This window comes from Panthera uncia, assembly GCF_023721935.1.
Source record: "Panthera uncia isolate 11264 chromosome A3 unlocalized genomic scaffold, Puncia_PCG_1.0 HiC_scaffold_11, whole genome shotgun sequence".
NCBI lineage: Eukaryota > Metazoa > Chordata > Mammalia > Carnivora > Felidae > Panthera > Panthera uncia.
In genome coordinates, this window is record NW_026057578.1 from 27,615,766 (window position 1) to 27,643,269 (window position 27,504).

Sequence of the window (27,504 nt, forward strand, 5' to 3'; positions counted from 1 at the left end):
TTGCCTTGCTGTGTGATACTGGGCAAATCACCTAGCTTCTCTGAGACTTACTACCCTATTTGTAAAATTGAGATACTCTAGCAGCATCACAGAGTTATTTCCTTCATTCCCTCCTTCAGTTCTTTTCACCAATAAGTGATTTTTCTTTCTTTCAAAAACTAGCTCAAACCTAATGTCTTCTAGGAAATGTTTACTATTAATCCATCCTATTCTGAATTACAATGTAAGATTGAAAGCAATGATCATTTCTTTAATTTATTTGAATAATCTCAGGTTCTTGTGATGCTCAGTGCTCAGAATATAGTGTCTGTTCAAAAATGTTATTATCTTATTGACCAAGGCTAGTTTTTCTTTTGAGAGCTTTCAAGCTGCTCCTGGAAGATATGAACATATTTTTAGTTTACTTTTGTTTTTTATTTTTTAGTCTTTTCTGTTGAGCAAATCTTTAATCCAGTACAATGAAGCTTGCCTTTTTCAACTCTTCCTTTCTACAAGATAAAAGCCTATAGAAGAATTTTAATATAAGTGATACTGCATGATTTTGTTTACTAACTAGCACTAACATGGGTTGAGAGAAAGGGAGGAGAACGACAACCTCTGTCTGATCTCTGGGGTTTCAGACTCCTGGACCTAGAGATTCAAACCCAAGGAAGGCAAAGAATATTAAGAATATACATGTGCTGACAACCAATCTGGAAACAAGTCAATTTGAAGCAGGGAGTTCATTCTACCTGCTACTGTCAGCGTCTTAAGAGTTTGCTCTCATAAGTCTCCATTTTGCAGAATATTTTACCAGTGTAAGTTTTAACTATCACTGTCTCCGCTGGGTTCAGATCCTGGCTTTGTCATTGATTAGGGTATGACTGTGTGCAAATTATAAAACCTTTCTATGGACATGTTCCCTTGTCTAAATTTAGGATTATAATAGTATCTTCTATTACGTAATATAATGCACATAATAAGTACTCGGTTAATGTTAGCTGATTGGGTTTTGTCTTTTTTATCACTGTATCTCTAATACCTAGCAGATTGCCTAATACCCATTCATTAAATACTTATTGAATGAATGTTGTAAACCCATTATTTAATATTTTATCTACCTTTCCATTCCCAAGAAGGCAGATATGCTCCTTATTTTCCAAATCCCCACTGTGGATAAACAGTGCAAGCAATTGTACTTGAAATAATATGAAATAATACTTGATCAAGCAGGACATGACTATCTAAAGTAGAAGAAATCATTCTGGGAAATTATTAAACTGAACCACAACTAAAGACTCTATCCTAATGTTTTTTCCCTATTGTTTTGGGAAAAGCGTTAGACTAGAAATCCAGCCTCTACTGATTAACTGAATGACTTCAGTTGACTATGCAAATAAGTTTAGCTCTCATTTTTCTTATCTGTAAAATGGGATGGTCTGTACAAGAAGATATCTGAATTTCCATCTAACCCTAAAACTCTATGTTTCTATGGCTAACTCAGTATTAATGATATGTATTTATTTAGGGGAGGAATCTGAAATTCTCAGAAGACATAGCTTTTTTGATGACAACATATTGCTGAATTCCAGTGGTCCTTTAGTTGAACATAGTTCTGAAAGCCTCATTGGAGAAAAATCTCTGTTCTATGACAGTGGAGATGGATTTGGAGATGAAGGGGCTGCAGGAGAGATGATTGGTATGTTGTCTGGTTATATAGAAATTGGATATTAAAAAAAGAAATTGGATATTTATTTCAGTCATGCTAAGAATGTATTAATAGGCTTATTATGTTAAACTAAAATGTCAGGTATGCCCCGTGTCATATAAATCAATGCATTTTTTAAAAGTTTATTTATTTAGGGGCACTTGGGTGGCTCAGTTGGATAAGCATCAGACTTCGGCTCAGGTCATGATCTCGCGGTTTGTGGGTTCAAGCTCCGCGTCAGGCTCTGTGCTGACAGCTCAGAGCCTGGATCCTGCTTCGGATTCTGTGTCTCCCTTTCTCTCTCACTCTGCCCTTCTCCTCCTCATACTCTGTCTCTCTCTGTCTCTGTCTCTCAAAAATAAACATTTAAAAAAATAAAGTTTATTTATTTTGAGAGAGAGAGAGCACATGCGTGCACGTGCAAGAGGGTCACGGGCAGAGAGAAAGAGAGAGAGAGAATCCCAAATAGGCTCCACATTGCCAGCACAGAGCCTCATGTGGGGCTCTATTCCGTGAACCGTGAGATCATGACCCAAGCTGAAATCAACCAACTGAGCCACCCAAGGGCCCCTAAATAAATACTTTTTTTTTTTTAGTCAATACATTTTTTACATACATTTTCAAAGTCTGTGGTGTATTTAAACATTTAGGCTAGATCTAAGTAAATAGGCATCTATTTAAACACATTTTCCCTAAAGGTCAGAAAATACTACTTGTTTTTATTTTTACAAATTCTTAATTTTTAGAGGGGAAGGAATGAAGTTAGTATATTTCCTCACAAGATATATTAGATCATATATTGGAATCATTGTTTCCCTTAAGAGAAATTGTGAAACAGCTATTCTAAGGATCTGTCCAACATTTTATATTGTAATTTTATATTTATATCATGATGTTACTATAAAAGAATCATAGAAATGGAGTAGACAAAAACTGGGAAATCTGAATACACATACCTGTATTTTAAAGATAGTGATGGTTATATAACAAGTCTTTTTTAGATTCTCTAGTTTACTTTAAAGGACTGGTTGTGGCAAACTTTTTAAAATTTCAAAATTATGAAAAAATAGTGGTTCTACCTTAGGTATCTACCAAAGAAGTTTGAAAGCTTTCACTTCTTGATTTGGAGTTTAAACATGGCTTTGTAACAAGATTACTATCACAGTATTAGTTTAGTAAATATCTCCTGAAATTAAACATCTATTTAATAAGGGAAAGGAAATAAAATATATAAAATTCTATATTATCCTGCATGAAATATGATAGTCTATGTAGCCAATCAAATCTACTTAAGTAAGGTTGATTCATTTTTGTATCTATTTATAATCCTTATATACAATAATGTCAATTAAACGTTTAGTGAAAAAATGACAGATTCAATTCTGTGACAGAAGTATTTATTGTGTTTTTCAAGACAATCTATTGCAAGATGACCAAAATATCCTGTTAGAAGACATGCATTTGAACAGAGAAATTTCCCTGCCTCCTGAGCCTCCTGATACTATAGTGGGTATGATGAAATTATCTTTTGTGTAGAAAGTGAACAGATACTGGTGTTCAAATTAAACCTTACAACTTGCTCGGTTTAAGTAGCAATATAATATAGTGAAAAATAATAAAGAATGTTGTCCCTCAAACTCTTTTGAGTCTGACTGTAGACAATATGGAATAGGAAACTCGGTTCCGAGAAAGGTACAACAGTGGTATTTAACCAGGATTGGGTTTATTTGATATGAGAGCACATCTAAATACTCTGGCAAAATACTATGCCTTTGAGTCATTAAAATAATATGTGTTACATGTTAGAAACATCATTAATATCTGACATTGCTATGATTATTAATTATTAATATTAATACCATATTGACATTAATATAACTGGACAATCTGTATACAATTTGAGAGAAATTACAAATGTGGGGATATTTTCTACTTGAAATTCATGTGAAGGTACCTCAGATCATTTGAAGTATTTTTGTATTATTTTTCTTAAGAATTGAAAGTACAAATAGCCCCATTTTGATTCCTCATTCTTTTTTATATTACATTTCCTTCCTAACACATAGTAGAAATTTAAAATGTGAAAAAGAGAGATGATATAAATTTATTTATGGTCCTTTATGGGTCAACTAATAATTATTAACAGAATACAAATTAAAAAAAAATTTTTTTTTAACATTTATTTACTTTTGAGAGAGACACAGCATGAGAGGAGGAGGGGCAGAGAGAGAGAGACAGAGACAGAATATGAAGCAGGTTCCAGGCTCTGAGCTGCCAGCACAGAGCCTGATGCAGGGCTTGAACCCACAGACTGCAAGATCATGACCTGAGCCGAAATCAGTTGCTTAACCGACTGAGCTACCCAGGCACCCCCAGGATACAAATTTTTTTTAGCAGACATAATCAAATTTATGTCAGTCATTTACTGTGGTTGCTACCACTGTTTCTACTAAGTCCAGCCTTAGATGTCACATGTGCAGAAGAAGGTGACGATGCATGACTCACCTAGACACTGGGCCCCAGACCATATAATCTCTGTGTCTCTTCAACTCTCTTAAGTACATGATTCTAAAAATAAGTTTTGGCTCCAGTTAGCAATATAAATCTTCAATTAGTTTATCTTTTGCTTTCATTCTTATATAAACATCTAGATTAAACATAACTGTTATTTTTCTAATAATTCTTTTTATGGTGATATTATTAGTAGAACCAGATAATTCAGAGTGTATATGTCTACCTGAAAATGAAAAAATGGATGAAATCACATTATCAAATGAAGAACATGGATTTACCCTTGACCCAGTTGATGTTTCAGGTCAGCGTCATTCATGGTTTTGTTTTTTATTTTTGTTATGCTACTATCTTATTTACTGTGAGGTAATCTGTGAAATATTATAGGAAGTAGCCAACCTAGTAATAACATTTGCAATACAATAGGGAAAGGGTAGGGAAAGAGTGTGGAGGAAATTTGAGGTGATTCTTTCATTATAGTCAGTCCTGGTCAAACCATACACCCAGTTTGGGAAATTGGAAAATATAAAACTCAGTTCAATGCCAGTAGTTATTGAACCATTACTCTCTGTTGGGCACAGGAGTTAAGAAGACATAGTACCTGCTTTTTTTGTTTTTTTTTTTTAATGTTTATTTATTTATTTTGAGAGAGAGAGAGAGAGTGTGTGTGCAAGCCAGGAAGGGGCACAGAGAGAGGGAGAGAGAATCCCAAGCAGGCACCACAGTGTCAGCGTAAAGCCCAATGAGGGGCTTGAATTCACAAACCATGAGATCATGACCTGAACTGAAATCAAAGCATTGGATGCTCAACGACTGAGCCACCCAGGTACCAACAATAGTACCTGCTTTTAAGAAGCTTGTAGTCTGATTGGAAAGATAAATAAACATGCACATGCATATAAAATAAGGCAGAATAAAAGGATCAGAAGAGAGGTCTGTGCCCTCTAACATTTAACCTCAAGCATATTTTTAGGAATAAAAAATAAATATGAATATAATATATAACTTGACCTTGTAAGAACATCCTGGTTTCAAGTAGTATAATTGATATGAATTTCAGTTATAAACTCAGGCATGCAAGGAATAAAGCATTCAAGTTTTTTTATTTACCACATTCAACTCTGAGCCTCTATCCCACTGGGTTGGCAAAAGTTTCAATCTGTATAGCTCCCCTATCTATCCTAAGCCATGTGGTATCAAAATTTGGGAGAGGAGTGTGGCAGGTGGAAGGGAAACTTTGGTCATCAACCACAATAGTTTGTGGTATCTACTGTCCCAGCCCATATAGCCTCTGGGGTCATCACACACCCAGCCCTTCTGGGATCTTGTCATGTTCCCAGGATTTTACAAAGGCACGTTAGCAAGCAGGTTACTGTTCCTTCTGGCTCCATCTGATCTCAGATCTTCATTCTGGGAAATCTAACCCTCCCCTTTTGCATACTTGGAATTTGTGTGTGAATTTCAATGGAAGAGGGAAAAATATACTTGACAAATACAAATTAATGTTTCAGAATATCCTGTTGTATAGATGTCTTAGGGAACTTCAAAATTGAGCAACTTCCCTCCCATTATGTTCTGTGCTCCACATTTCCTGAGTTAATCTACCTGGTAGGTCAACAGCGTCCCTCCTAAGCACTTTGAAGGAACACGTTATAAACTGCATCAACTATTGGCTGCTCAGATACCCTAGCTGCGCAAAAGTCTCGTGAAGCATAATTTTCAGTAGAGAGAAAGGGATATTCTTCCCATGGCAACTCTGTAGGTTGCATTGTGGTAGACATTTCTTAGGTATGCAGTGTCTAGAATATCATTTTACAAAGCTGTACAACCAATCCCATTTGTGTCTATTTCTTATATTTAGACCTTGCTGAGAAAAGAAAAGGCAAAAAGAGGAAATTGCTCATAGATCCAGTCAAGGAGATCAGTAGCAAAATTATGCATAAACAGCTTACTTCCTTTATGGACACACTCATGGTTTTGGAACTTGCACCCCCTACCCGAAGATTGATGATGTGGAAGAAGAAGGGAGGAGTGGACATACTTCTGTCAAGTCCTGCCCAGGATATGACTCATGCGGAACTGAAAATGGTAATAGTTTGCATCTTTTTACATAGTTGCAGTGCTTGGTTATAAATAAATAAATGCATATTTACGTTCATGTATACTATAACAGAATATAAACTGGTGAAAAATACTCCCTTACTTTTGAATTAATTTGCTTGATGTGTGTGCCTGAATTATAGTTTTCACTCTTTAGCATATGTGCTTGTATTTTATTGAATTGCTTTGCTTGTACAAAAGCAAGTAATAGAAGTGTATATTTTTACAGTTGTTTACAAAGTGCTTTCTGTCCTCTGGCTTTAAACTTGGAAGGAAATTGATACAGAAGGAATCAGTAAGGGAAGAAGTGGGAAATGAAAACATAATAGGTGAGACATCCTAACTGTTGGTGTTGAGGGGATTGTTATAGAAACAAAAATGTCATTTTATATTTCAAAATGAAGATGGGATCCAATTCCATATTCCCAAGTATAAATGCTATCTCTAGAAGAATATTTCCGCTTAAGAGAAATTGTACATCAGCATTGCCTTTTTTCTTTGCAGATTAATTTTTGTTCAACAAGTACACTAAAAAGATGAAGTATATATACTATGTGGATTCCTCCTAGTCTCACTCCTTCCTACCCCCCCTCATCCCTACAGGCAGTACTCACAAAACTTCAACAGATAAAATTATTTTATCTTGTAGGATAGTGTTTCACTTTAAGACAACTAAAAGGAAAAGTCACCTAGTGATAAGAATAGCATTTCAACAGTACAATGAATCTGAGATGTAGAAATTTCCATCCACCCAGAAGCTACTTGGAGTATTGATAATTGCTGATTATTATTGTGACTATTATAAAGGAATAATAAAACCAGCTTATGTAACGAGTGAATCTCTGCTTCGTGATCACCTGTCCTGAAGGCATTAAAATCTGCCACACAATACACCAAGATGGGCTTGAACTATCCATGTTATCTTGTGAGTGCCTGTTTGGGAGTGAGTGTGGAGGAGATAGTAGGTGGACCATGGGGAGGGAGGTGATAAGAAGCAGACAAGGGACAAGGGAAGATAAATATGGGAGACTTGGGAAACTATAAGAAAGTTTGTGTACACTTTGCTTAAATTCTTAGATTCCAAGTTTTCTGTCAGAAGTTTTCTTTTGTAACAACCATATCCCAATTTAAGTTTGAAAGATAGTTTGGTCAAATCTTCTCTACTTACTAATTCAGAGACTTCCGTGATGGAAGAGCCAAATTGCCGGCAAGACTTAAGTCAACCCAAAACTTGGAAGGATGTGATCAATGGACCGAAGTGTAGCTCTCATGAGGATACCAATAAAAATATTAATTCTGAGGTAAGTTAACCAAAGAGAATCATAAAAGTATTATTTTTCTGACACAGATACAGTGAAGGAAACTTGAGACTCTGACATGTCTTCTTACATTTATAGTTTATATTTAGTCTTATGTTAGTCCATAATTTGTTTGGTAAGGGGCAGTGGTATGTAAAGCATGATTTTCATCTGTAGAACAGTATTTTCTAGAAGTTTAAGAGAGTAAATAAGAAGATAGTAGTTTCATGCTGTAATAATTTGCATGGTAATCAAATAGGTGATTGTACTGGAACCCAGTTATATCCTGAAAATCCTCTTAGGCCCCACATTCAGTATATCATGGAATGTTTTTAGGACTCTAGACAATACACCCATGTTTTGTTTCTGATCAGAAAGTCACTCTTCCCACCTCTAAGAATATGTTTTAGACCTATAATTACCTTAGCCTTGAATCCAGGAGACTATCTGAAGATCCATGACCAAAGAGAAATTTTTTAAAAATTTTACTTGAAGACATAATTTTTATTCAAAAAACGTTACTTAAAAACATAGTTGGAAACAGTGTACTTTAAAATATTTTTCCTGGGGCGCCTGGGTGGCTCAGTCGGTTAAGCGGCCGACTTTGGCTCAGGTCATGATCTTGCGGTCCATGAGTTTGAGCCCCGCGTCGGGCTCTGTGCTGACCGCTCAGAGCCTGGAGCCTGTTTCGGATTCTGTGTTTCCCTCTCTCTGACCCTCCCCCATTCATGCTCTGTCTCTCTGTGTCAAAAATAAATAAACGTTAAAAAAAAATTTTTTTTTAATATATTTTTCCTATTGTCACTTTAGTGATTGTACAAATATAGCCACACCAGATAAAAAGAAACCAGTGCTCTTCTGGTTTGCTCCATCATCACTGCATTTTGATAACCACTCAGGGAATTCAAAGTCAGTCCACATTGAAACTGAATGCTCTTGGAAGGAAAGACAATTTCACAACGCACTAACACAGAATGTATTTTACTAAATATTTGATAGTATACTAGATATTGAATTATTAGGTTGCCAATATCTTCCTTATTTGGGCTCAGGCATTTCTTAGAGTGCACCTACTGAAAATTATGATCAGGCAAGCTTGTTTAGTTCATGATTTTTTAACATACTAACAAAACAGATTTTCCCTCATGCTTGAGGAGATTGATGTATGAGTTCTCTTGAACCATTTAGCTCCTCTGCCCTAACTTATGCTTTAGCCTTCAATTCCATTCTTATTCTGCTTCCAAAAACGGTGAACAGATGTGAAATACAGTCAGGAATGGGAGCACATTGACAGGACAGAAAAGTATTGATTCTGATTAGTCATTTTCAAATCTTTATAAAGCATTTTTTATGTAAAGTAACTGCAAAATTGAGAGTATCTAAAATGTAGAATATTCATAGAGATCAAAAGGGAAAAGACATAAGTCTCTACAAACATGCACGTTAAAGAATAAAATGCAACTCCTGATACTCACTAAACATTCTGAAAGCTGAAATGAAAAATCAAGGAAGCTTTGTTGAAGGAAGCTCCTACCTGAAGACTGGTTAAAGATGAAAACGGGGCCCAACAGCTTCTATAGCAATGAAAAAAGGAGATGATAAGGAACGGAGAATTTCTGGCTCTCTTTTTCCTTCTTCTCTGTGCCTTTGCTCATCTTTCAGAGGACATAGTTTTTCTTCCCTTTTGCCAGCGACAGCTCCAGCAGTGGTGGCAAGAATCGTGTCATGGCCCTAGGTGGAGATATTAATATCGCTTCCCCCATTTTCACCCCCTCTGCTTACAGAGCTTCTTCCTCTGCCACCTGGTACTGGCATGAGGATAGAGGCAGGGGCTGGGGCTGGACAAAATGCCTCAAAGGAAAGTGGTCTCAGCCACTCAGCCAAAAATATGTTTGATGTGGGGTCTGCAGTGGTGGAGAAAACAGGACTAGAAAAGATAGGCAACAAAGAGGGCAGGAATGTGCCAGTTCTTCATCTGTGGGAGGCTTATGGAGAACAGGGGCTGCCTACCTGGGATATTTCAGGAATAATATTTTGCGAATGCAGGTGGTATTTTAAATTAGTTTCAGAGGGGTGCCTGGGTGGCGCAGCTGGTTAAACGTCCAACTCTTGATCTCCGCTCAGGTCATCATCTCACATTTCGTAAGTTTGAGCCCCGCTTTTGGCTGTGCACTGATGGCACAGAGCCTGCTTGGGATTCTGTCTCTCCTTCTCTCTGCCCCTCTGCTGCTTGTGCTCTACCTCTCTCAAAATAAATAAATAAAATTTAAAATAAATAAATAAATCAGTTTTAGAAATGAGCATTCATGTGACGAAAGCATTTAGCAAAATAAAATTGTTCCTATGAAAACTACTACTACTGTGATGACCTACCTGTATTTCCCTAATTTGCTTTAGGAGGATATTGTTGAAGTGGTATCTTCAGCTACTGAGGAATCTTCCTTAACGAATGCCGTCTTAGCACAAGAAATTGAAAATAGTCCAGTTGAGTTGGTAAATATATTCATAGTCTTGAAAATTTTCTTAAAAACTTTGTTCTTAAATAGTTAACACTTTATTTACCTAAAACTTGGTTTTAGAGCGATCATGTTGCTTTCTAGAATTATTATTTAGTGATCTCAACAAAGAGATGTGTCAGTAGTTTGATAAAACATACTCAGAATTGCTTTGACCTTTTTTCTTTCTTTAATTTATTTTGAAACTTCAAATAATTTTAAATAAAACTATGGGATTTTTATATTATCAAAGGTAGTCATAGGTTAGAAATATTGAGAATCGCTGTTGAGTTATTCTTGTAACAGCTTTAAAGAAACAGAGCTATATTAGAGGTACATCCTATGGCATTTGAAATTTTACTTCATTTATGAATAAAAAAACAAAAAACACAACAATTTTTATCCAAAACATTATATGGCTCAAGGCCTATACTGTCCGAGATTTTTAGAGATCAGAAAGAGAAAATGGTCTGCTCAAAGGGTCACAATTAAATAGCAAAGCGAGAAGTAACATGGACTTACCTGACTTCATGTGTATTACTGTCTTCTTTCTCTAGTCCTTGTACCACAGTGCTGAAGGCATTTTTAAGCTTGTAATGAATTCCTATTAAATAATATCAAAATAGCTATTAATGTCATAAATAAGTTGTTCTTAAATAAATAATCTTTATAATGAGTTCCGAGACTATTAGATTGTTTTTTCATATGTGGAGAACACTGCATTCTCTGGATAATCTAAGACGGGAAAGATACCTGAATTTTCTACCTGAAATATCCAAACAACTAAGCCAGGAGAGGGTTGGTTAATTTTCGCCTTTCTCTTTGCTTCTGTAGACACAGGTTATTTTCATACATGGTCAAGCAAACCACAACACAGCACAAGTTCAGCTGTTTTTAATAATCCACTGGGCTTTCCACACAATGGATTCAGCTGTAGGGTGTCCAGATAGATCAAGTAGACAGGCTTCAGCAAAGTGCATAGACTATTTTTTCTGAGCCTTTTCCTGGTTAGTTTAGTCGTGCGATATAGGTGAAGCTGCAATCTCATGGATCTTTACCAAAGAGATGGGCCACTGCTTTTTATATATGAAAAACAGCATTTGTGTATTTAACAATATAATAAACATTAGCAATTGGGTGAATTCATTTATCCCAGGGCAGACCAGAAAGAGATAAAAATAAATTGTACCTGGAGGGATTCGGAAAACTCTTCAGAATGAAGTGACCATATTTTCAGATCACTCCTTTTGGAGCATAAGGAAGGATGCTATGTAATCAGGACCGGGAAGCCGGCATAGCTAGTAGGAATGAGGACTCGGCAGTCCCCTTAGCTTTAAGTGATTTAAAATACTATCCAGAATATTCTGGAACTTTCTGAAATCATCTTGGAGTCTGTGAAATTGAAAACACTGTGGGAAGTGTCTTGGCTTCAAAGGTACACATGAAGGCTTGACAAACATTGCACCTCTGATAAGGATGACACAGAGGTATTGGGTTGCATGGTCAGAGCTAGCCTGGGAAAAATTATAAAGTAGTTCAGATCTGTGCCACCTTCGTCCCTGCCACCCCCCGCCCCTGCACTTTGTAGCCTTGCTCTTTTGTCAGATTCATCAGCACCTTTCCTATGCCCAATTCTGTTCCTAGCTCATAAAGTGTTAGGTGATAAGAGCTTAGAGTGAGTTCCTGTGAAGGGATTTCAACTTGACTGTTTTTAAATATTGAGGTGTTTCTGAAGGTGGCTAAGCTTTAAAGACTGAAAAGAACTAATCTATTCAGATAATATGACAGGAAATGGGTTGATCTCTTTTGGACAGGTTACCCTTGAAATCCAAAAGGTTCTAACCCAATTGTACACAAATTGCTAAACATCATTTATTAATTAGAGCTTCTGTATCACCAGGGAAGCTCAGATAAAAGCCTTTACAATGCAGTTTTTCTATAGCTTTATATTTACCCTGTCAACTCAGTTCAAATTGACCAGAGCTGGGATAGTCCTAACCAAAAGTCATGGCTGACTTAACTTTTGGAAGTAAGATCACAGTGCCCTGGTATGCATTACCAGTAAAGACTGCAGAATCTCCTACTCCGGAGCCCCTCATCACCTAGGGAGCATAGATATCATCCTACAAAGACTGATCTAAAGTTGTATGTTTCCTATTCTGTTGTCAGACTATAAGCTCCTTTATTTAGCAGGACCCAGTGTTATGGTTGGGTTTCTTGTAGCAGCTAACACTGTGCTTAGCAAATAGTAGCATTCAGTAAAATTTGTTTCATTGAGGTATTTTATTATTCATTCAAACAGGAGTCATTGGGGAATCAACAAAATTTTGAGGCAGAGAGGTGGAATGGAAGAATTCTTAAGATGTTAAATAGCTTGCAGGTAAGATGATAGGGTTTGTCAATCCTATTTTTTTTTCAAAATAAATAAAATGTTGACTTCAATCTTCTAGACATTAATAAAAATGAAATCATTTTTGAAGTGCCTGGGTGGCTCAGTCAGTTAAGTGTCCGACTCTGGGTTTTGGCTCAGGTCATGATCTCACAGTTCATGAATTCAAGCCCCTCCGTCAGGCATGCAGGCATGCTGCCAGTGTGGAGCCTGCTTGGGATTCTCTCTCTCCCTCTCACTCTCTGCCCCTCCCTGAATTGCATGTGCTATCTCTGTCTCTCTCTCTCTCTCTCTCTCTCTCTCTCTCTCAATAAATAAACTTAAAAAACCCATTTTCATTATTTTTTTGTTGAGACCAAATTCCACTAGAATGAAATGATTTTGAGCAGTATACCCAGGGCTAACTATGAGAGTTTGCTTTTGGTGCCTGCATATTCTAAATAACTTCTTACCTATACTCAGACCTCTAGACATCTAGTGTATTTCCCATTCTTGGGTTTAGGAGGCTATCAACCAATTCTCTATATGGAACCAAGTTTATAATAGCTTAAGAGTGGGGCACCTGGATAAGTCAGTAGATTGAGTGTCTGACTCTTGATTTCGGCTTTGCTCATAATCCCAGGGTTGTGATCCCACAGTCGTGGAATCGAGCCCTGTATCAGGCTCCACGAGGAGCATGGAGCCTGCTTAAGATTCTCTCTTTCTGCCCCCCTCTGCTCCTCTTCCCCACTCGGGTGCGTTCTCTCTCTCTCTTAAAAAAAAATAGTAGAAGAGTAAAACAGATAATTTTAAATTTAACTTATATTTTTATCAAAATAATACATGTATATAAAAGTTACATATTTCTATGCTATAAGAATGAAAAGGAAACACAGAAGATTTTTGTCCTACTCCTCCTTATCTCTAAGTCCTGCTCACCAGAGGCAACTATGTTCAGCTGTTTCTTTTAGCATTTATAGCTATATTTCTAATCATATGTTCTTACTGTTCTTTCTTGATATTTCAGCTTTAAATTTTACCTGTTAACTTCTTTCAACATAAAATGAATATTTCGCTGAGTTATATCTCCCCTAACCCCAGTCTGTTTTTATCACAATATTCAGTGTTTACAATAATTGTAACAGTTATGATGCAGGTTTGATTTCGACTAAGAGCCAAAATACCAGTGGTTTAAAAAGATAAAGTATAACCTGGTATGGCTGCTCTGCTCACAAAATATCAGAGACCTAGGTTACCTTTATCTCATTTCCTTTATTCCCAGGATCAAAAATGGCTAAGTACCCATCATGTCTACATTCTGTTCAGCAGCAAAAATTTCTTTAGGTGTACAACAGAGATTGTGTGTATCACTTTTCATTTCATTTCATTGCCTAGGACTTAGTCACCTTGCCACATCTAGCTGGGAAATGTAGTCCTTTGTCTGGTAGCTTTGGGCTCAGCGAGTAATTCTATTCCTATGGAAGACAAGAATGGATAGTAAGAGACAATCAGCAGTTACTGTTACTATGGAGGGGCACCTGAGTGTCTCAGTCAGTTAAGCGTCCAACTTCTGCTCAGGTCATGATCTCATGGTTTATGGATTCAAGCCCTGTGTCAGGCTCTGTGCTGACAGCTCAGAGCCTGGAGCCTACTCCAGGTTCTGTGTCTCCCTCTCTCTCTGCCCCTCCTCCACTCACGTCGTGTCTCTCTCTGTTTCTCAAAAATGAATAAATGTTCAAAAAAATTTTTAATAAAAGAACCCCAAAGACTATGTAAAAATTATTGTCATTGCATTTCTTTTCTTGTCAATTTTATGGCGCTTTTTTTTTTAGTTAATCATTGCCTCATTTCCCCCATTTGCTTAGTGTCTATATACTCATCCTTAATTCTTTTTAAAAATTCTCTGACATATAATGAAACCCCGTTTAGTATGGGCAAATATATCAATTGATTCATCAGTTCCATTTTTTTTTTCTTGAAGATACTCTTTCCAGAGCTCATCATCCTTTTATTCTAATTGGACTAGCTGCTCTCTAGGTCTTTTCTATAGTTTTTGTCTTGGGACATTGCTTTATCGTAACATGGGAATTCCTTTGTCTCTTTCCTATATTAGTTTCTCTGGTTCTCGATGCTTTGGTCTTCCTTTACTTTGAACTTTTTGGTGGTTAACATCCTCTCATAATTTCTGAGAGAAAGAGTGCATAGGAGATATACACCCTATATACAAGTCTGAAAATTTCTTTATTTTACCTTTAACTTGATTGTATGTCTCTGAACCTAGTTTGAAAATAGTATCTTTCAGATGTTGAAGGCTTTGTAACATGTCTAGGCTTCTTGTGCTGTTACTGAAAAGCTAGATGCTGCTTGGTTGCCAATCCTTTATTTTCTCTCTGGAAACTTTTAGATCTTTTCTTTACTCCTAGTGGTCTGAAATTTCAGGATGATGTGTTTTGATATGGGTCTTTTTTCATTTATTGTGCTGACCGTGTAGTGGTTTCTTTATTCTGAAAGTTCATGTCCTTGAATTCTAGGAAATTTTATTGTATTTCTTGAATTGCCTCCTTGTTAATCTGTTCTTTCTGAATTGCCTATGGATCAGATGTTTGATCCCCTGAATTGCACCTTTAAATTTTAAAGAATCTTTTATCCTTTATATCAATTCCCTTTGTTTTGCTTTTTTTCCTATCCTCTAGAAAATTTCTTCAACTTTATCTTCTAGTCTTTATTGAATTTTATTTCTGCTTTCACGTTTTTTGTTTTCCAGGAATTTTTCTTAGTTATTAATTATTGTTTTGTTTTGTAGCATCCTTATATTTCATTTATTTATTTACTTTTTTAAACAGCTTTATTGAGGTATTATTAACATACAATAAATCATACCTATTTAAAATACAGTAGAACAATTTTGACATATGTATATACCTGTGAAACCATCACCACAATCAAGATAGTGAACGTATGTATCCATAACCCCAAAAAGTTTCCTTGTGCCTCTTGATAATTCTTCGTCCCATCTCTCCCACTGGTCCTCCTCCCACACCTCCAAGCAACCCACTAATGTGGGTTTTTTTTTTCAATAATCATCCTCATCTGTGCTTCTATTCTAGAAATCTGATTCCAAGTACTAGTCTTCCTAAAAGGCGTTATCTTCATCCATAATTAAATGCTTTATTGTAGCTCAACTTTTTCTGGTAGGTTCATAGGTGCCCTATGGTGACTCTGATATCTTTTTGATCTGTGTCAAGAAACTGGGAGGTGTTTATAAAGCCATATTCCTCTGCCACTAAGATATATAAATATAATTTTACATTTATCACTATAGTTGTTTATAGTCACCCCCACCCCCCCGGTACCTTTAAGGGAAAGAAGCCCGATGAGGCTGATAATTTTCATTGTATTTGAAGCCTCCCAAAGTCCTGTGGGTTGTTTTCTGCCTACAAGTCTAAACTAACTGCACCTTCCACGAGAGCCATTTATTTATGTTAACATCAAATTTTTAAAAGACCTAACATTTGTATAACACGTTAGAAATTTGCATAACACTTTAAAAGTTCTTTTGCATGCATTTTCTCAATGAGCCAAGCTTGTATTCAGTGACCTATGATTTTTTTTAAGTTTACTAATGAGTCATTTGCATTTCTCTATTTAAAGATTTCACACTCACTTATCAAAAATATCAGTATTTTATTCATCCTGCATCCACAGCCTGCTGGACTTTTAATGATGTTGTTTCTCTTTCCTTTCTTCTTTTCTAATTATTTTTCCAGGAATCCAACAAGATGGGAATGCAGTACTTTAGTCTGATGAAGCTCTGCAGACACAGTGACCGAAAACAAGCTGCTGCCAAATTTTATAGCTTTCTTGTCCTAAAAAAACAGCGGGCTATTGAGCTGAGCCAGAGTGCTCCCTATGCAGATATTATAGCTACAGTGGGACCAATGTTCCATAAAATGTGAAGGAAATCCAGAACATGCAGATTTATGTCACATTTGGAATTTCTGTGTAGATGGTTCACTTTAATGCAGAAGCTGTCTGGAAGCAGCTGAAGGTCTGATCCATTTCATATATTAGCCAACTGCCTATTTTATGTTTGTAAAGTCAGAATAACCATAGCCAGAATTGGAAACCTGTTTGCTCACAGAAATACTGAATTGTAGCTAAGTAACATTTTTAACTTAGCTAACTTGAATGTATAGTATTTACCATTTCCCTGACTTGAATATTGCATTTAGAATATATTTTTAAAATACTATGTGCCTTCAAGAAATATTTAAGGATATTTTTAAAAGCTATTTTATATTGGATTATTTACTTAAGTTTTATGGGAGTAATTAATATTTTGTTTCCCCACAGGCGGTAATTTATTTGATTCTAATGCAAATCATCCTTGATTTGACCTAATGCCATATTTTTTAATCTATATCTTAATTTAAAAGTTCTAAAATTAATCTTTGTCTTAAATTATCTGAATGACTTTTAGTCTATTTATGGGTTATTTAACATTTTATTTACTATTTAATGATTATTATAACTACCATTCGTGTGTCAGCAAAACTAAATCTCTTCTTACGTTGAAAAAATTAGCAGACACTTATTCAGCACGTTGTCTGCAGCTACAATTCAAGTAAAGGTCGTTAAAATAAATGTTCTTTTACTTGGTGTTTACTGAGCATTTTTTACATTAAAACCATTGTTTTTCTTTTTTCTTAGTTTAAGTTTGAGTTAGGGAATTTTCATATAACGCTCTGTGAGCTCCATAGTGTTCTGTGAAGTGAAGCTGATAGTACTCTCTTAAATCTCCTTGTATCTAGACTTATCTTCCTGCAGATGAAATCCTAAATGGCCTCTTTGAATGTATTAATTATAATATTGAAATGTCAAAATTTTAAATCTTTAAAAATTTAAAATATTTAAAAAATATCTTTTATTCTTCTAAAGATACATGATTTAAAATCCAAAAAAAAAAAAGTCTTTTATTTTTTAAATTAACATATAGAAAAACTGACTTTTTCATTTTGGCACATAGTTCTGTGAATTTTAACACATGTCCAGATTCCTGTAACCACCACTACAATCAGGATACCAACAGTAACATCACCCAAAAAATTCCCTTGTGTTATCCCTTTGTAATCACTGCCTTCCCGCATCCTAACTCCTGCAACCACTCTTTTACGTGACTATAGTTTTGGGTTTTTTTAAATGTTATATAAATGGAATCCTATAATATGTAACCTTTTTGAAACTTTCGTTCAATATAATGCCTTTGCGATTTCTCCAAGCGGTTGCATGTATCAGTTGTTTGGTACTGTTTGTTGCTGGGTAGTATCCTGGTGTCTGGATATAGCAGTTTATTTATCCATTTACCCCCTGGAAGACATTGAAGTTGTTTTCAGTTTTGGGCAATTATGAATGGAGCTGCTTAATATACTCTTGTACAGTTTTTGTGTGAACGTAAGTGTATTTCTCTGGATAAATATCTAGCAGTGAGATTGCTGGGTCATATGGTAAGCGCATGTTTAACTTGATAAGAAATTATCAAGTTGTTTTCCAGAGTGGATGTACCTTTTTGGACTCACACTAGCAGTATGAGATTTACAATTGACCCTTTGCTACCTTTTATTTTGACATAATTGTGGTTGTAAAAAATAATACAGAAAAACTTGTATAACCTTTACCCAGTTCCCCCAATTTTTGCATAATTTTAGTACACTATCATAGGAAACTGACACTGATACAGTCCATTCACCTTATTCATACTTCACCAGTTTTACATGCACTATTTGTGTGTATTTAGTTCTATGTACTTTATTTATTTTTTTAACGTTTTATTTATTTTTGAGACAGAGAGAGACAGAGCATGAACGGGGGAGGGGCAGAGAGAGAGGGAGACACAGAATCAGAAGCAGGCTGCAGGCTCTGAGCCATCAGCCCAGAGCCCGACGCGGGGCTCAAACTCACGGACTGCGAGATCGTGACCTGAGCTGAAGTCGGACGCCTAATCGACTGAGCCACCCAGGCGCCCCTAGTTCTATGTGCTTTAATACATATGTAGCTTCATGTGACCACCACCACAGTCAAGAAACAGAATAATTCCATCACAAGGATCACTTGTTCGTACCCTTTTGAAGCCACAGCCACCTGCTTCCCTACCTTCCACCCTCGTTTCTGACAACTACTAATCTGTTCTCTATCTCCATAATTTTGTCATTCATGTGACTTTGCTAAACTTAAAAAATTAGTTTTAGGAGTTGGTCTTTTATAGATTCCTTGGGATTTTCTACATGGACAATCATGCTGTATACAAATAAAGACAGTTTCATTTCTTCCTTGTCAGTCTGTTTCCAGTGTGAGGAAGAAGGCATTCACTTTCACCATTCTGTATGATGTTAGCTATAACTGGTTTTGGGAGAGAGGAATAATTTTTATTGGGTTGAGGATATTCCTTTCTATTCTTTCTATTTTTTCTATTCTTAGTTTGCTGAGAGTTGGGTTTGTGTGTGTGTGTGTGTGTGTGTGTGTGTGTGTGTGTGTGTGCATGTATGAATTGATGTTGAATTTTGTTAAACACTTTTTCTGAATTGATTGATTGGTTGATGAGGTTTTTCTTTAGACCGTTAATATGGTGAATTACACCAACTGATTTTTGAATTTTTAAACAGTTTTGCATTTCCAGGTTAACTCTACTTAGCTATGATATATCTCTGGATTCAATTTGCTAATTTATTTTAACAGCTTTATTGAGACATAATTTACATACCATAGAATTCATCCCTCTTAAGGTGTTCATTTCATGATTTTTAGTATATTCAAGAATGCAGCTATTACCATTATCTAATTTTAGAACATTTTCAAAACTCAAAAAGAAACCCCATACTTATTACAGTCACTCCTCATTCTTTCTTTCCCCACAACTCCTGGAAACCACTAATGCACTTTTTAACTCTCAGACAGTGTATGGTCTTTTGCATCTGGCTTTTTTCATTTAGCATAAAGTTTTCAAGGTTTATCCACATTGTAGGATGTATCTGTACCTAATTCTGTTTAATGGCCAAATCCATTATATGGATATACATTTTGTTTATCCATTCATTAGTTGGTAGATATGTGGTTCCCACTTTTTGACTACTATGAATAGTGCTGCTGTGAACATTAGCATATAAGTTTTTTGTGTATCTGTGTTTTCATCTTTCTTGGATATATACCTAAGAGTGGAATTGCTGGGTCATATGATAACTCTATGTTTAACTTTTTGAGGAACCGTCAAGCTGTCTTCCAAAGTAGTTGCACCATTTTACATTTCTATCAGCAATGTGTGAGAGCTCCAATTTCTTTAAATCCTCGTTCTTGCTTGTTATTATCTTTTTTGTTTTAATTACAGCTATCTTAGTGAATGTGAAATGATATCTTATGGTTTTGATTTGCATTTCCCTAATAACTAATGATGTTGAGCATGCTTTCATATGGATTTGCTAGTGTTTTATTTAGGATTTTTGCATTTGTGTTCATGAGGGATATTGGTTCATGAGGGTATTTATTTTTTCTTAAACTGTCTTTTTCTCAGGGCGCCTGGGTGGCTTAGTCGGTTGAGTGTCCGACTTCGGCTCAGGTCATGATCTTGTGGTTCGTGAGTTTGAGCCACGCATCGGGCTCTGTGCTTACAGCTCGGAGCCTGGAGCCTGCTTCAGATTCTGTCTCCCTCTCTCTCTGCCTCTCCCCTGTTCATGCTCTGTCTCTCAATAATAAATAAATGTTCAAAAAATTGTTTTAAACTGTCTTTTTCTCGTTTGGGTATCAGGGTAATACTGGCTTTATAAAATCACTTGGAAAGTGTTTCCTCCTCTTTTCTATTTTTCTGGAAGAGAATATGTAGAATTAGTGTTATTTCTTTTTTAAATGTTTAGTAGAATTCACCAAATGAATTGTGATACGGATCTGAAGATTTATATTTAGGAATGTTTATGAATTCAATTTTAAAAATAGTTGTGAGGTATTATCTGTTTCATTTTGGGTGACTTTTGTTAGTTTCCAGTTTTCAAGGAATTTGTTCCATTTCATCTAAATTGGTGATTATATAGAGAGAGTTGTTTTGGAGTATTCCCTTATTATCCTGTTAATGTCTGCAGGGTCCATGGTAATAACACCTCTTTTGTTCCAGATACTGTAATTTGTGTCTTTTCTCTTTTTTCTTTTCAGTCATACTAGAGACTTATTAATTTTATTGGTATTTTCAAAGAACCAGCTTTTGGTTTCATTGATTTTCTCCTTTGTTTTTATTTCTTCAATTTCATTAACTTCTGCTCTGATATTTATTATTTCCTTCCTTTGGCTTGCTTTGAGTTTATTTTGCTAAGGTGGAAGCTTAATCGATTTGAGACTTTTCTTCTTTTCTTTTTTTTTCTTTTTAACATTTATTTATTTTTGAGAGACAGAGCATGAGCGAGAGAGGGGCAGAGTGAGAAGGAGACACAGAATCCAAAGCAGGCTCCAGGCTCTGAGCTGTCAGCACAGAGCCTAATACAGGGCTCAAACTCATGAATCGTGAGATCATGACCTGAGCTGAAGTCAGATGCTTAAGCGACTGAGTCATCCAGGCGCCCCTCTTTTTTTTTTCTTTTTAATTTAATTTAATTTTTAAATTTACATCCAAGTTAGCTAGCATATAGTGCAACAATGATTTCAGGAATGGATTCCTTAATGCCCTTTACTCATTTAGCCCATCCCCCCTCCCACAACTCTTCCAGTAACCCTCTGTTTGTTCTCCATATTTAAGAGTCTCTTATGTTCTGTCCCCTTCCTTGTTTTTATATTATTTTTGCTTCCCTTCCCTTGTGTTCATCTGTTCTGTGTCTTAAAGTCTTCATATGAGTGAAGTTGTATGATACTTGTCTTTCTCTGACTAATTTTGCTTAGCATAATACCCTCTAGTTCCATCTACGTAGTTGCAAATGGTCTTTTCTTTTCTAATTTAAACCTTAATGCTATGTATTTCCCTCCAAGTACTGCTTTAGCTGCATTGCACAAATTTTGATATATTTTTTAATTTCTTTTGAGACTTCCTCTTTGACCTTGTAGATTATTTAAAAGGATATTGTTTAATTTCCAAGGGAGATTTTCCTGTTATCTTTCTGTAATTCATTCCTAGTATGCATCATTTTGGTCAGAGAACATACTTTAAATGAATTTGAGTCTTAAATTTGTTAAAGTTTGTTGTATGACCCAGCATAGGGTCTGTCTTGGTCAATGTTCCATGGCACTTGAAAAGAATATATTCTGCAGTTGTTAGATGAAGTGTTCTATAAATGTTGATTGGGCCTAATTGATTGATAGTGCTGTTTACTTCTCCTTATCCTTGCTTATTTTCTGCCTACTCGTTCTACTGATTACTGAGAAAAGAGTATTCAACTCTGCAGCTGTAATTGTGAATCTGTATTTTTCTCCTTTCAGTTCTGACAGTTTTTGTTTCATGTATTTTAAAGCTCTTTTATTAGGTGCATACACATTTACAATTATTATATCTTCCTGGTAAGTGACCCTTTTATTTTTGTATAATGATTCTCTTTATCTATGGTAATTTTCTTTGCTTATCTTAAGTCTACTTTTTCTCATCTTAAATCATTCATTCTAGCTTTCTCTTGATTAGTGATTGCATGGTATATATTTTTCTGTCTTTTACTTTTAATCTACCTATATCATTCTATTTAAATTTTTTTTAACGTTTATTTATTTTTGAGACAGAGAGAGAGCATAAACAGGGGAGGGTCAGAGAGAGAGGAAGACAGACACAGAATCTGAAACAGGCTCCAGGCTCTGAGCTGTCAGCACAGAGCCCGACGTGGGGCTCAAACTCACGGACTGTGAGATCATGACCTGAGCCGAAGTTGGACGCTTAACCAACTGAGCCACCCAGGCACCCCACCTATATCATTATATTTAAAGTGAGTTTTTTATAGACAGCGTCTATTTAAGTCATTTTTTTATCCATTCTGATTATCTCTTTTAATTGATGTACCTAAACCATTTTTTTCTTTCCTTTTTTTTTTTTTAAGTAAGCTTCACACCTAGCACAGACCCCAACACGGGGCTTAAACTCACGACCCTGAGATCAAGACCTGAGTTGAGATCAAGAGTGAGCTGCTTAACCACCTGAGAAACCGAGGTGCCCCTAAAACATTTATTTTTAATGTAAAGATTGATATGTTTGGACACAGATCTACCATTTTATTATTTTTTTACTATTTGTTCCCCCTATTTTTCATTTCTCTGTCCCCCCCTTCTTGTTTTATTTTGGAATATTTGAACATATTTTTAGAATTCCATTTTAATTTATCTGTTTTTTTACTGTATCTTTTGTTATAGGTATTTTTAAGGATCTCAAGGATTACGAAATATATACTTAACTTTCCACATTCTACTTAGAATTTGTATTTTACCATCATAGAAGTTCCCTTCCACTCCCTCCTTTATATTGTAATTATCTTGTCTACATGTATTGAAGCCCCCATCAGACTATGTTACAATTTTTTTTCAACTGTCAAACTTATTTCAAATAATTCAAGAGGGGAAAAATAGTCTACTAAATTTACCCAGATCTTTACCATTTTTATTGTCCTTTCTTTCCTTATAGTCCATACTTCCTTCTAATATCATTTCCCTTCTGTCTGAAGAATTTTCTTCAGCAGTTCCTTTAGAGCAGGTCTGCTGACAATGAATTCTTTTAGTTTTCCTTTATCTGAGAATGTCTATATCACCTTTATTCCTGAAGGATACTTTTGCTGGATATAGAATCCTGGTTGACTGATCTTTTCTTTCCACAATTTAAACATTTTGTTCCATTTTTTTTTCTTGCCATCTATGGTTTTGGTTGAAAAATCCAGCTATTTAAATCATTCTTTCTGTATAATGAATACATCGTTTTTCTCTGATTGCTTTCAAGATTTTTTCCTTAAGTTTTCAATAGTAACTGAAAATTATTATTTTATTATTATTGTTGTTGTTATTATTTGGTTTCTCCTCTTTGCAGAAATTTTTTTAACGTTTATTTGTTATTGAGAGACAGAAAGTGAGCAGGGGAGGGGCAGAGAGAGAGGGAGACACAGAATCAGAAGCAGGCTCCAGGCTCTGAGCTGTCAGCACAGAGCCCGACGCGGGGCTCAAACTCACAAACCGCGAGATCATGACCTGAGCCGAAGCCGGACGCTTAACCGACTGAGACACCCAGGTGCCCCTTGGTTTCTCCTCTTTGGGTTTCACTGGAAAGCTGGAGTTTTATGGACTCGTCTCTGTTTTTTTGGCTTCCTCCCACAATTGCACCTCCCACAACTGGAGCCAAATGATGGGATGACTGAAGGAGGCAAGAAACATCTTGCCTCACCCTCTCTCAAGACCATAGTTACTCTGATTGGAGAAGTCTCCTCCCTCAGAACTTGAGCCATATGTGTCCCTGTTGTCCCAGTCCCCACTGCAAGATTGCCTGGGAGATGGATCATGAGACAATGGAGAAAAGATTAAAAAAGAAAAGAAAACTTGTTTTCCATCACTCACGTTGAGCTTAAGGGGTCTCCTCTCCTGATCCTCAGGTCAGGACTAGAGAAATTCTTTGGGAGCTCTCTCTGTGTTGATTTCCCAATTCCAGATTTAGGCTGTCTCGAGATTAGGCCAGGGGTTACCAGAGGAAACAAAAATGATAAATTTACTAGTTCACTGGTACAGAAAATTCTGGCCTTCTTCCCCAATTTGCCTGATAGTGTCTTCTCGTCAGAATCCACAAGTAGCTGCTACTCATTCAAGTTTTATCGCTGCATTCTGCAGGAGCAGTGTGTTTACCCAGAACTGGAACCAAAATTGCTTTTGAAACAGCAAATTTAAATATTTCCCAAATAGTATCAAACAAAACTACTAATTTCTTTAGAATAATTTGTTTATGCTTGAAACCCTCATTTGTTGTAATTTACATTATGACTAACTACTGGCTCTCTTCTCCATCATGTCTGACGATGCTAAGGAGAGAATTCTTCCCTAGATAACACCATCCCATGTGGAAGTAATGTGGGTGGAGGTGCTTTCTTGATTGGGGAAGTTCCTTGTGGAGGTTTCTGGGAAATGTAGTCTTCTAAGTACCAAGCCACCACCTCTCCCCACCAAAAACCCCACACAAAACAAACAAAAAACATGGGGACAGACAATTTTTTAATAAGGATCTTAGAAATTATGTCTTGACAAGCAAACTAATTGCATGGCTTTCTTTGGTTTTGCTTTAAATGTAAAGAAGTCACTTACATAATTTAAGTGGGCCTTAGGGCAGATAAAACTTATGCATTAACTTGCTAATACAGCATTAGTTTTTTGTTTTTTGTTTTTGTTTTTGTTTTGTTTAGACAGCAGACCTTATTTCACATGGCTTTTTCAACTACAATTTCCTATTCCTGCTACAATTGCTCTGCCATATTTTTCCACAAAGCATAACATAATGGTGGCCATCTGATAGGAAAATTCAATTTAATGGAATAGAGGGGGAAACAGAGCCAAAAAAATTTATAGGCATATGTTTCAAAATTATAGGCATTGTTATAGAGTGGTGGATTTACCCCCAAACTTGAGCTCCAGAAAAAGGTTTAACTTTGAAAAGTAACACTAAATTCAAAGCAACTGTTTTTTTCATGTACATTATAAATATTAACTATTTCTCACCAGGCCAGTCCTGCAGAGTCAAGATATAAAATTGGTAAAATCACTATACAAATGCTTCTCCATCAGCTTAGGTAGAGGGTACCAAGTTCAGCCTCACCAAGAGCAGACAGAGATTTAAGGATATAAGAGTTTTAGGAGACCAGGATGGCATCAGGCCTAGTGTTCTTAGGGAAGACGGGGCCCTGGCACAATCTATGCTTGCTCTCTCTCTCATTTAGTCCATATTTATTGAGCACCTGATTATGTGTTAGGCACTACTTTAGGCACTGGGAATATAGCAGGGTTCCTTCCATCATGGCACGTACGTTCTAGTGGGGGTGACAATGACAGATGGTATGTATACAATATGTTAGCTGGAAATCCAGCAAAACTAGGGCAAAGGGAGTAGGAGAGGAGGAAATCACTATGTCACGTAGGGTCCTCAAGGTCCCTTTGTCTCCTGTGGTCCCCTTGTCTCCCTTACAATAGCAGATGGAACACAGAGGGACAAGGTGTATAATGAACGTTTAATTTAGGTTGTGATTATCTTTCCATGTTTTCAAAGATTCGCCATCTTAATACTTCAAAGACAAACGTGACTTTTCAGATATTTAAGATTCTTGCCATCATTTTTCTTCATAGCCCAAATGCTGTTCGCATTAAATAAGCAACCTGGTACTCAGATGTGAAAAATGAGGGAGTGAAAAATGTTCCGAATGGAATCCAGATGCCATTACTATTTAGCATAAGTCGGCAGCGTGCCAGGAAGTGAGATGGGTATCATCAATCCACGTTGCAGGTGAGGAAACTGAGGACCAGGGACGTGCAGGGACTTGCCCAGGATCACACAGCCTGTCAGTGGACAGACAATGTGCTTTCCTCTCGGCCGCAATGCCCAACTCTAAACACAGGCTGGCTGTACACAGTAGGTGGGACAGGACCCCACCCCGTGCGTGCTCGCGCCCCCACTCCCGCACCCTCTGAGGCAAGATGCAAACTATCTCTTTAAGAAGGAAAGTGAAGACGGGCCGCTTACGCAGCTGCCAGCGAGCCGCCCACTGGCTGGTCCCTTCCATCCACCTCACCCTCCCCTTTCCTCCCTCCCGGCAGCCCCAGCCCTGGCGAGCCGCCTCCAGCAGGGGCTCCGGAGAGCAGGTCGGCGGCCTGGGCAGGGCAGCCGAAGCCATGGAAGCCTCGGCAGGTGATGACAGCGACCCCGGGGACCTCGGGGCCCACCGCCCAGCTGCTCCCACCGAGTGCCGAGTGCGGGTGGGGGGAGGGGAGGCGCGGGCCGCGCCGGGGAGCAGACAGGACCGAGCGCCCGGCAGGCAGCCTGCCCTCCAGGCTTTCTGGCTGCGGCGGCCCAGCTGTCAGCTGCGGGGGGCTCGGGTGTCCCCGCCCGCGTTCACCCGCCCCTGTCTGTGCGTTTCCCCCCTCCGCCGCAGGTTGCTGATCCGGGCCAGACAGCTGCAGCCGCGACTGCAGAGGCGCTGCGCCAAGCGGGGCCGGAGCGGTGCGAGCCGGCGGGGGCTGCGGAGCGCCAGCGGACTCAGGTGAGGAGGCCGCGGCCGAGCCCGGAGGGGGCCCTTCGCTGCACCCGACGGGCGGGCGGGCGGGGGCCGCTGGCGACCGCCCGCTGCGGTAGAATCCCTCAGAGGGCATCGGCCGAGGAGGGGTTAACTGTGACTCATTCTTACCCTCCCTTCATTCCCCCCCACCACCCCGCCCCAAACCCGTGAAAATCACTAATTACAGGATGCTGGTTGCAGCGGGGAAGATGCCCAAGGTGGGCGATTAGGAGAGGTCTAGGGACCGCCCCGTTCCTAAATGTCTTCCTCTTTCAGCATTTGGCAAATATTTAAGCCCCTTTCCTTTTTTGAGGAGGAGCAAGGGTACCTAGGGGTGGGAGACGGGTGGAACCCCACACCCAACCCAAGGTCAAGTGCCAACGACTGCTTCTTTACCACATTCCCCCCTGAGAAGCGTCAGGGCCCTGCAGTAGGTCTGGAAAACATGCCCATGACCCCTGAAGCAGGAGATCTGAGTCTGTCTCTCTGGACCCTCCATGGGGTAGGATGCTCTCTCCTTCCGCTCAGCAGAACACCTACTAGCCTGGTAAGCCCCAGATTCTCTTCCTCAACCCTGCAGACAGACTGAGGAGAGGCCTGGTCACACAGCTGCCTGTTTCCTCTGCCTTCTCTGCCCATCTGGCGGTGTGGGATGGGCTGCAGGAGCTTATCAGGAAAAGGTGATCTCTGCAGGCAGGGTGGTGTAGGGAAAGTGCCAGAGATTCGGGTTCTAGTCCCTTAGCTTGCTAGGAGGCCACCAGTAGCCATCTTAAAATTCTTTAGGCGTGGGTGTCTGTCTGTTCATCTGTTA

General features: G+C 37.7%; 1 protein-coding gene across 1 annotated transcript in view; it reads left to right on the forward strand.

Moving 5' to 3' along the window:
• Positions 1-18,133, forward strand: part of RAD21L1 (RAD21 cohesin complex component like 1) — a 28,600-nt gene extending 10,467 nt beyond the window's left edge. The window contains exons 6-14 of the mRNA XM_049651025.1: positions 1,508-1,678; positions 3,102-3,197; positions 4,392-4,502; positions 6,060-6,286; positions 6,528-6,627; positions 7,475-7,599; positions 9,994-10,089; positions 12,394-12,471; positions 16,227-18,133. Of these exons, the coding sequence (XP_049506982.1) occupies positions 1,508-1,678; positions 3,102-3,197; positions 4,392-4,502; positions 6,060-6,286; positions 6,528-6,627; positions 7,475-7,599; positions 9,994-10,089; positions 12,394-12,471; positions 16,227-16,415 (1,193 nt within the window). The 3' untranslated portion in view covers positions 16,416-18,133. The remainder of the gene's footprint in view (positions 1-1,507; positions 1,679-3,101; positions 3,198-4,391; positions 4,503-6,059; positions 6,287-6,527; positions 6,628-7,474; positions 7,600-9,993; positions 10,090-12,393; positions 12,472-16,226) is intronic.
• The last annotated feature ends 9,371 nt before the right edge of the window (positions 18,134-27,504 follow it).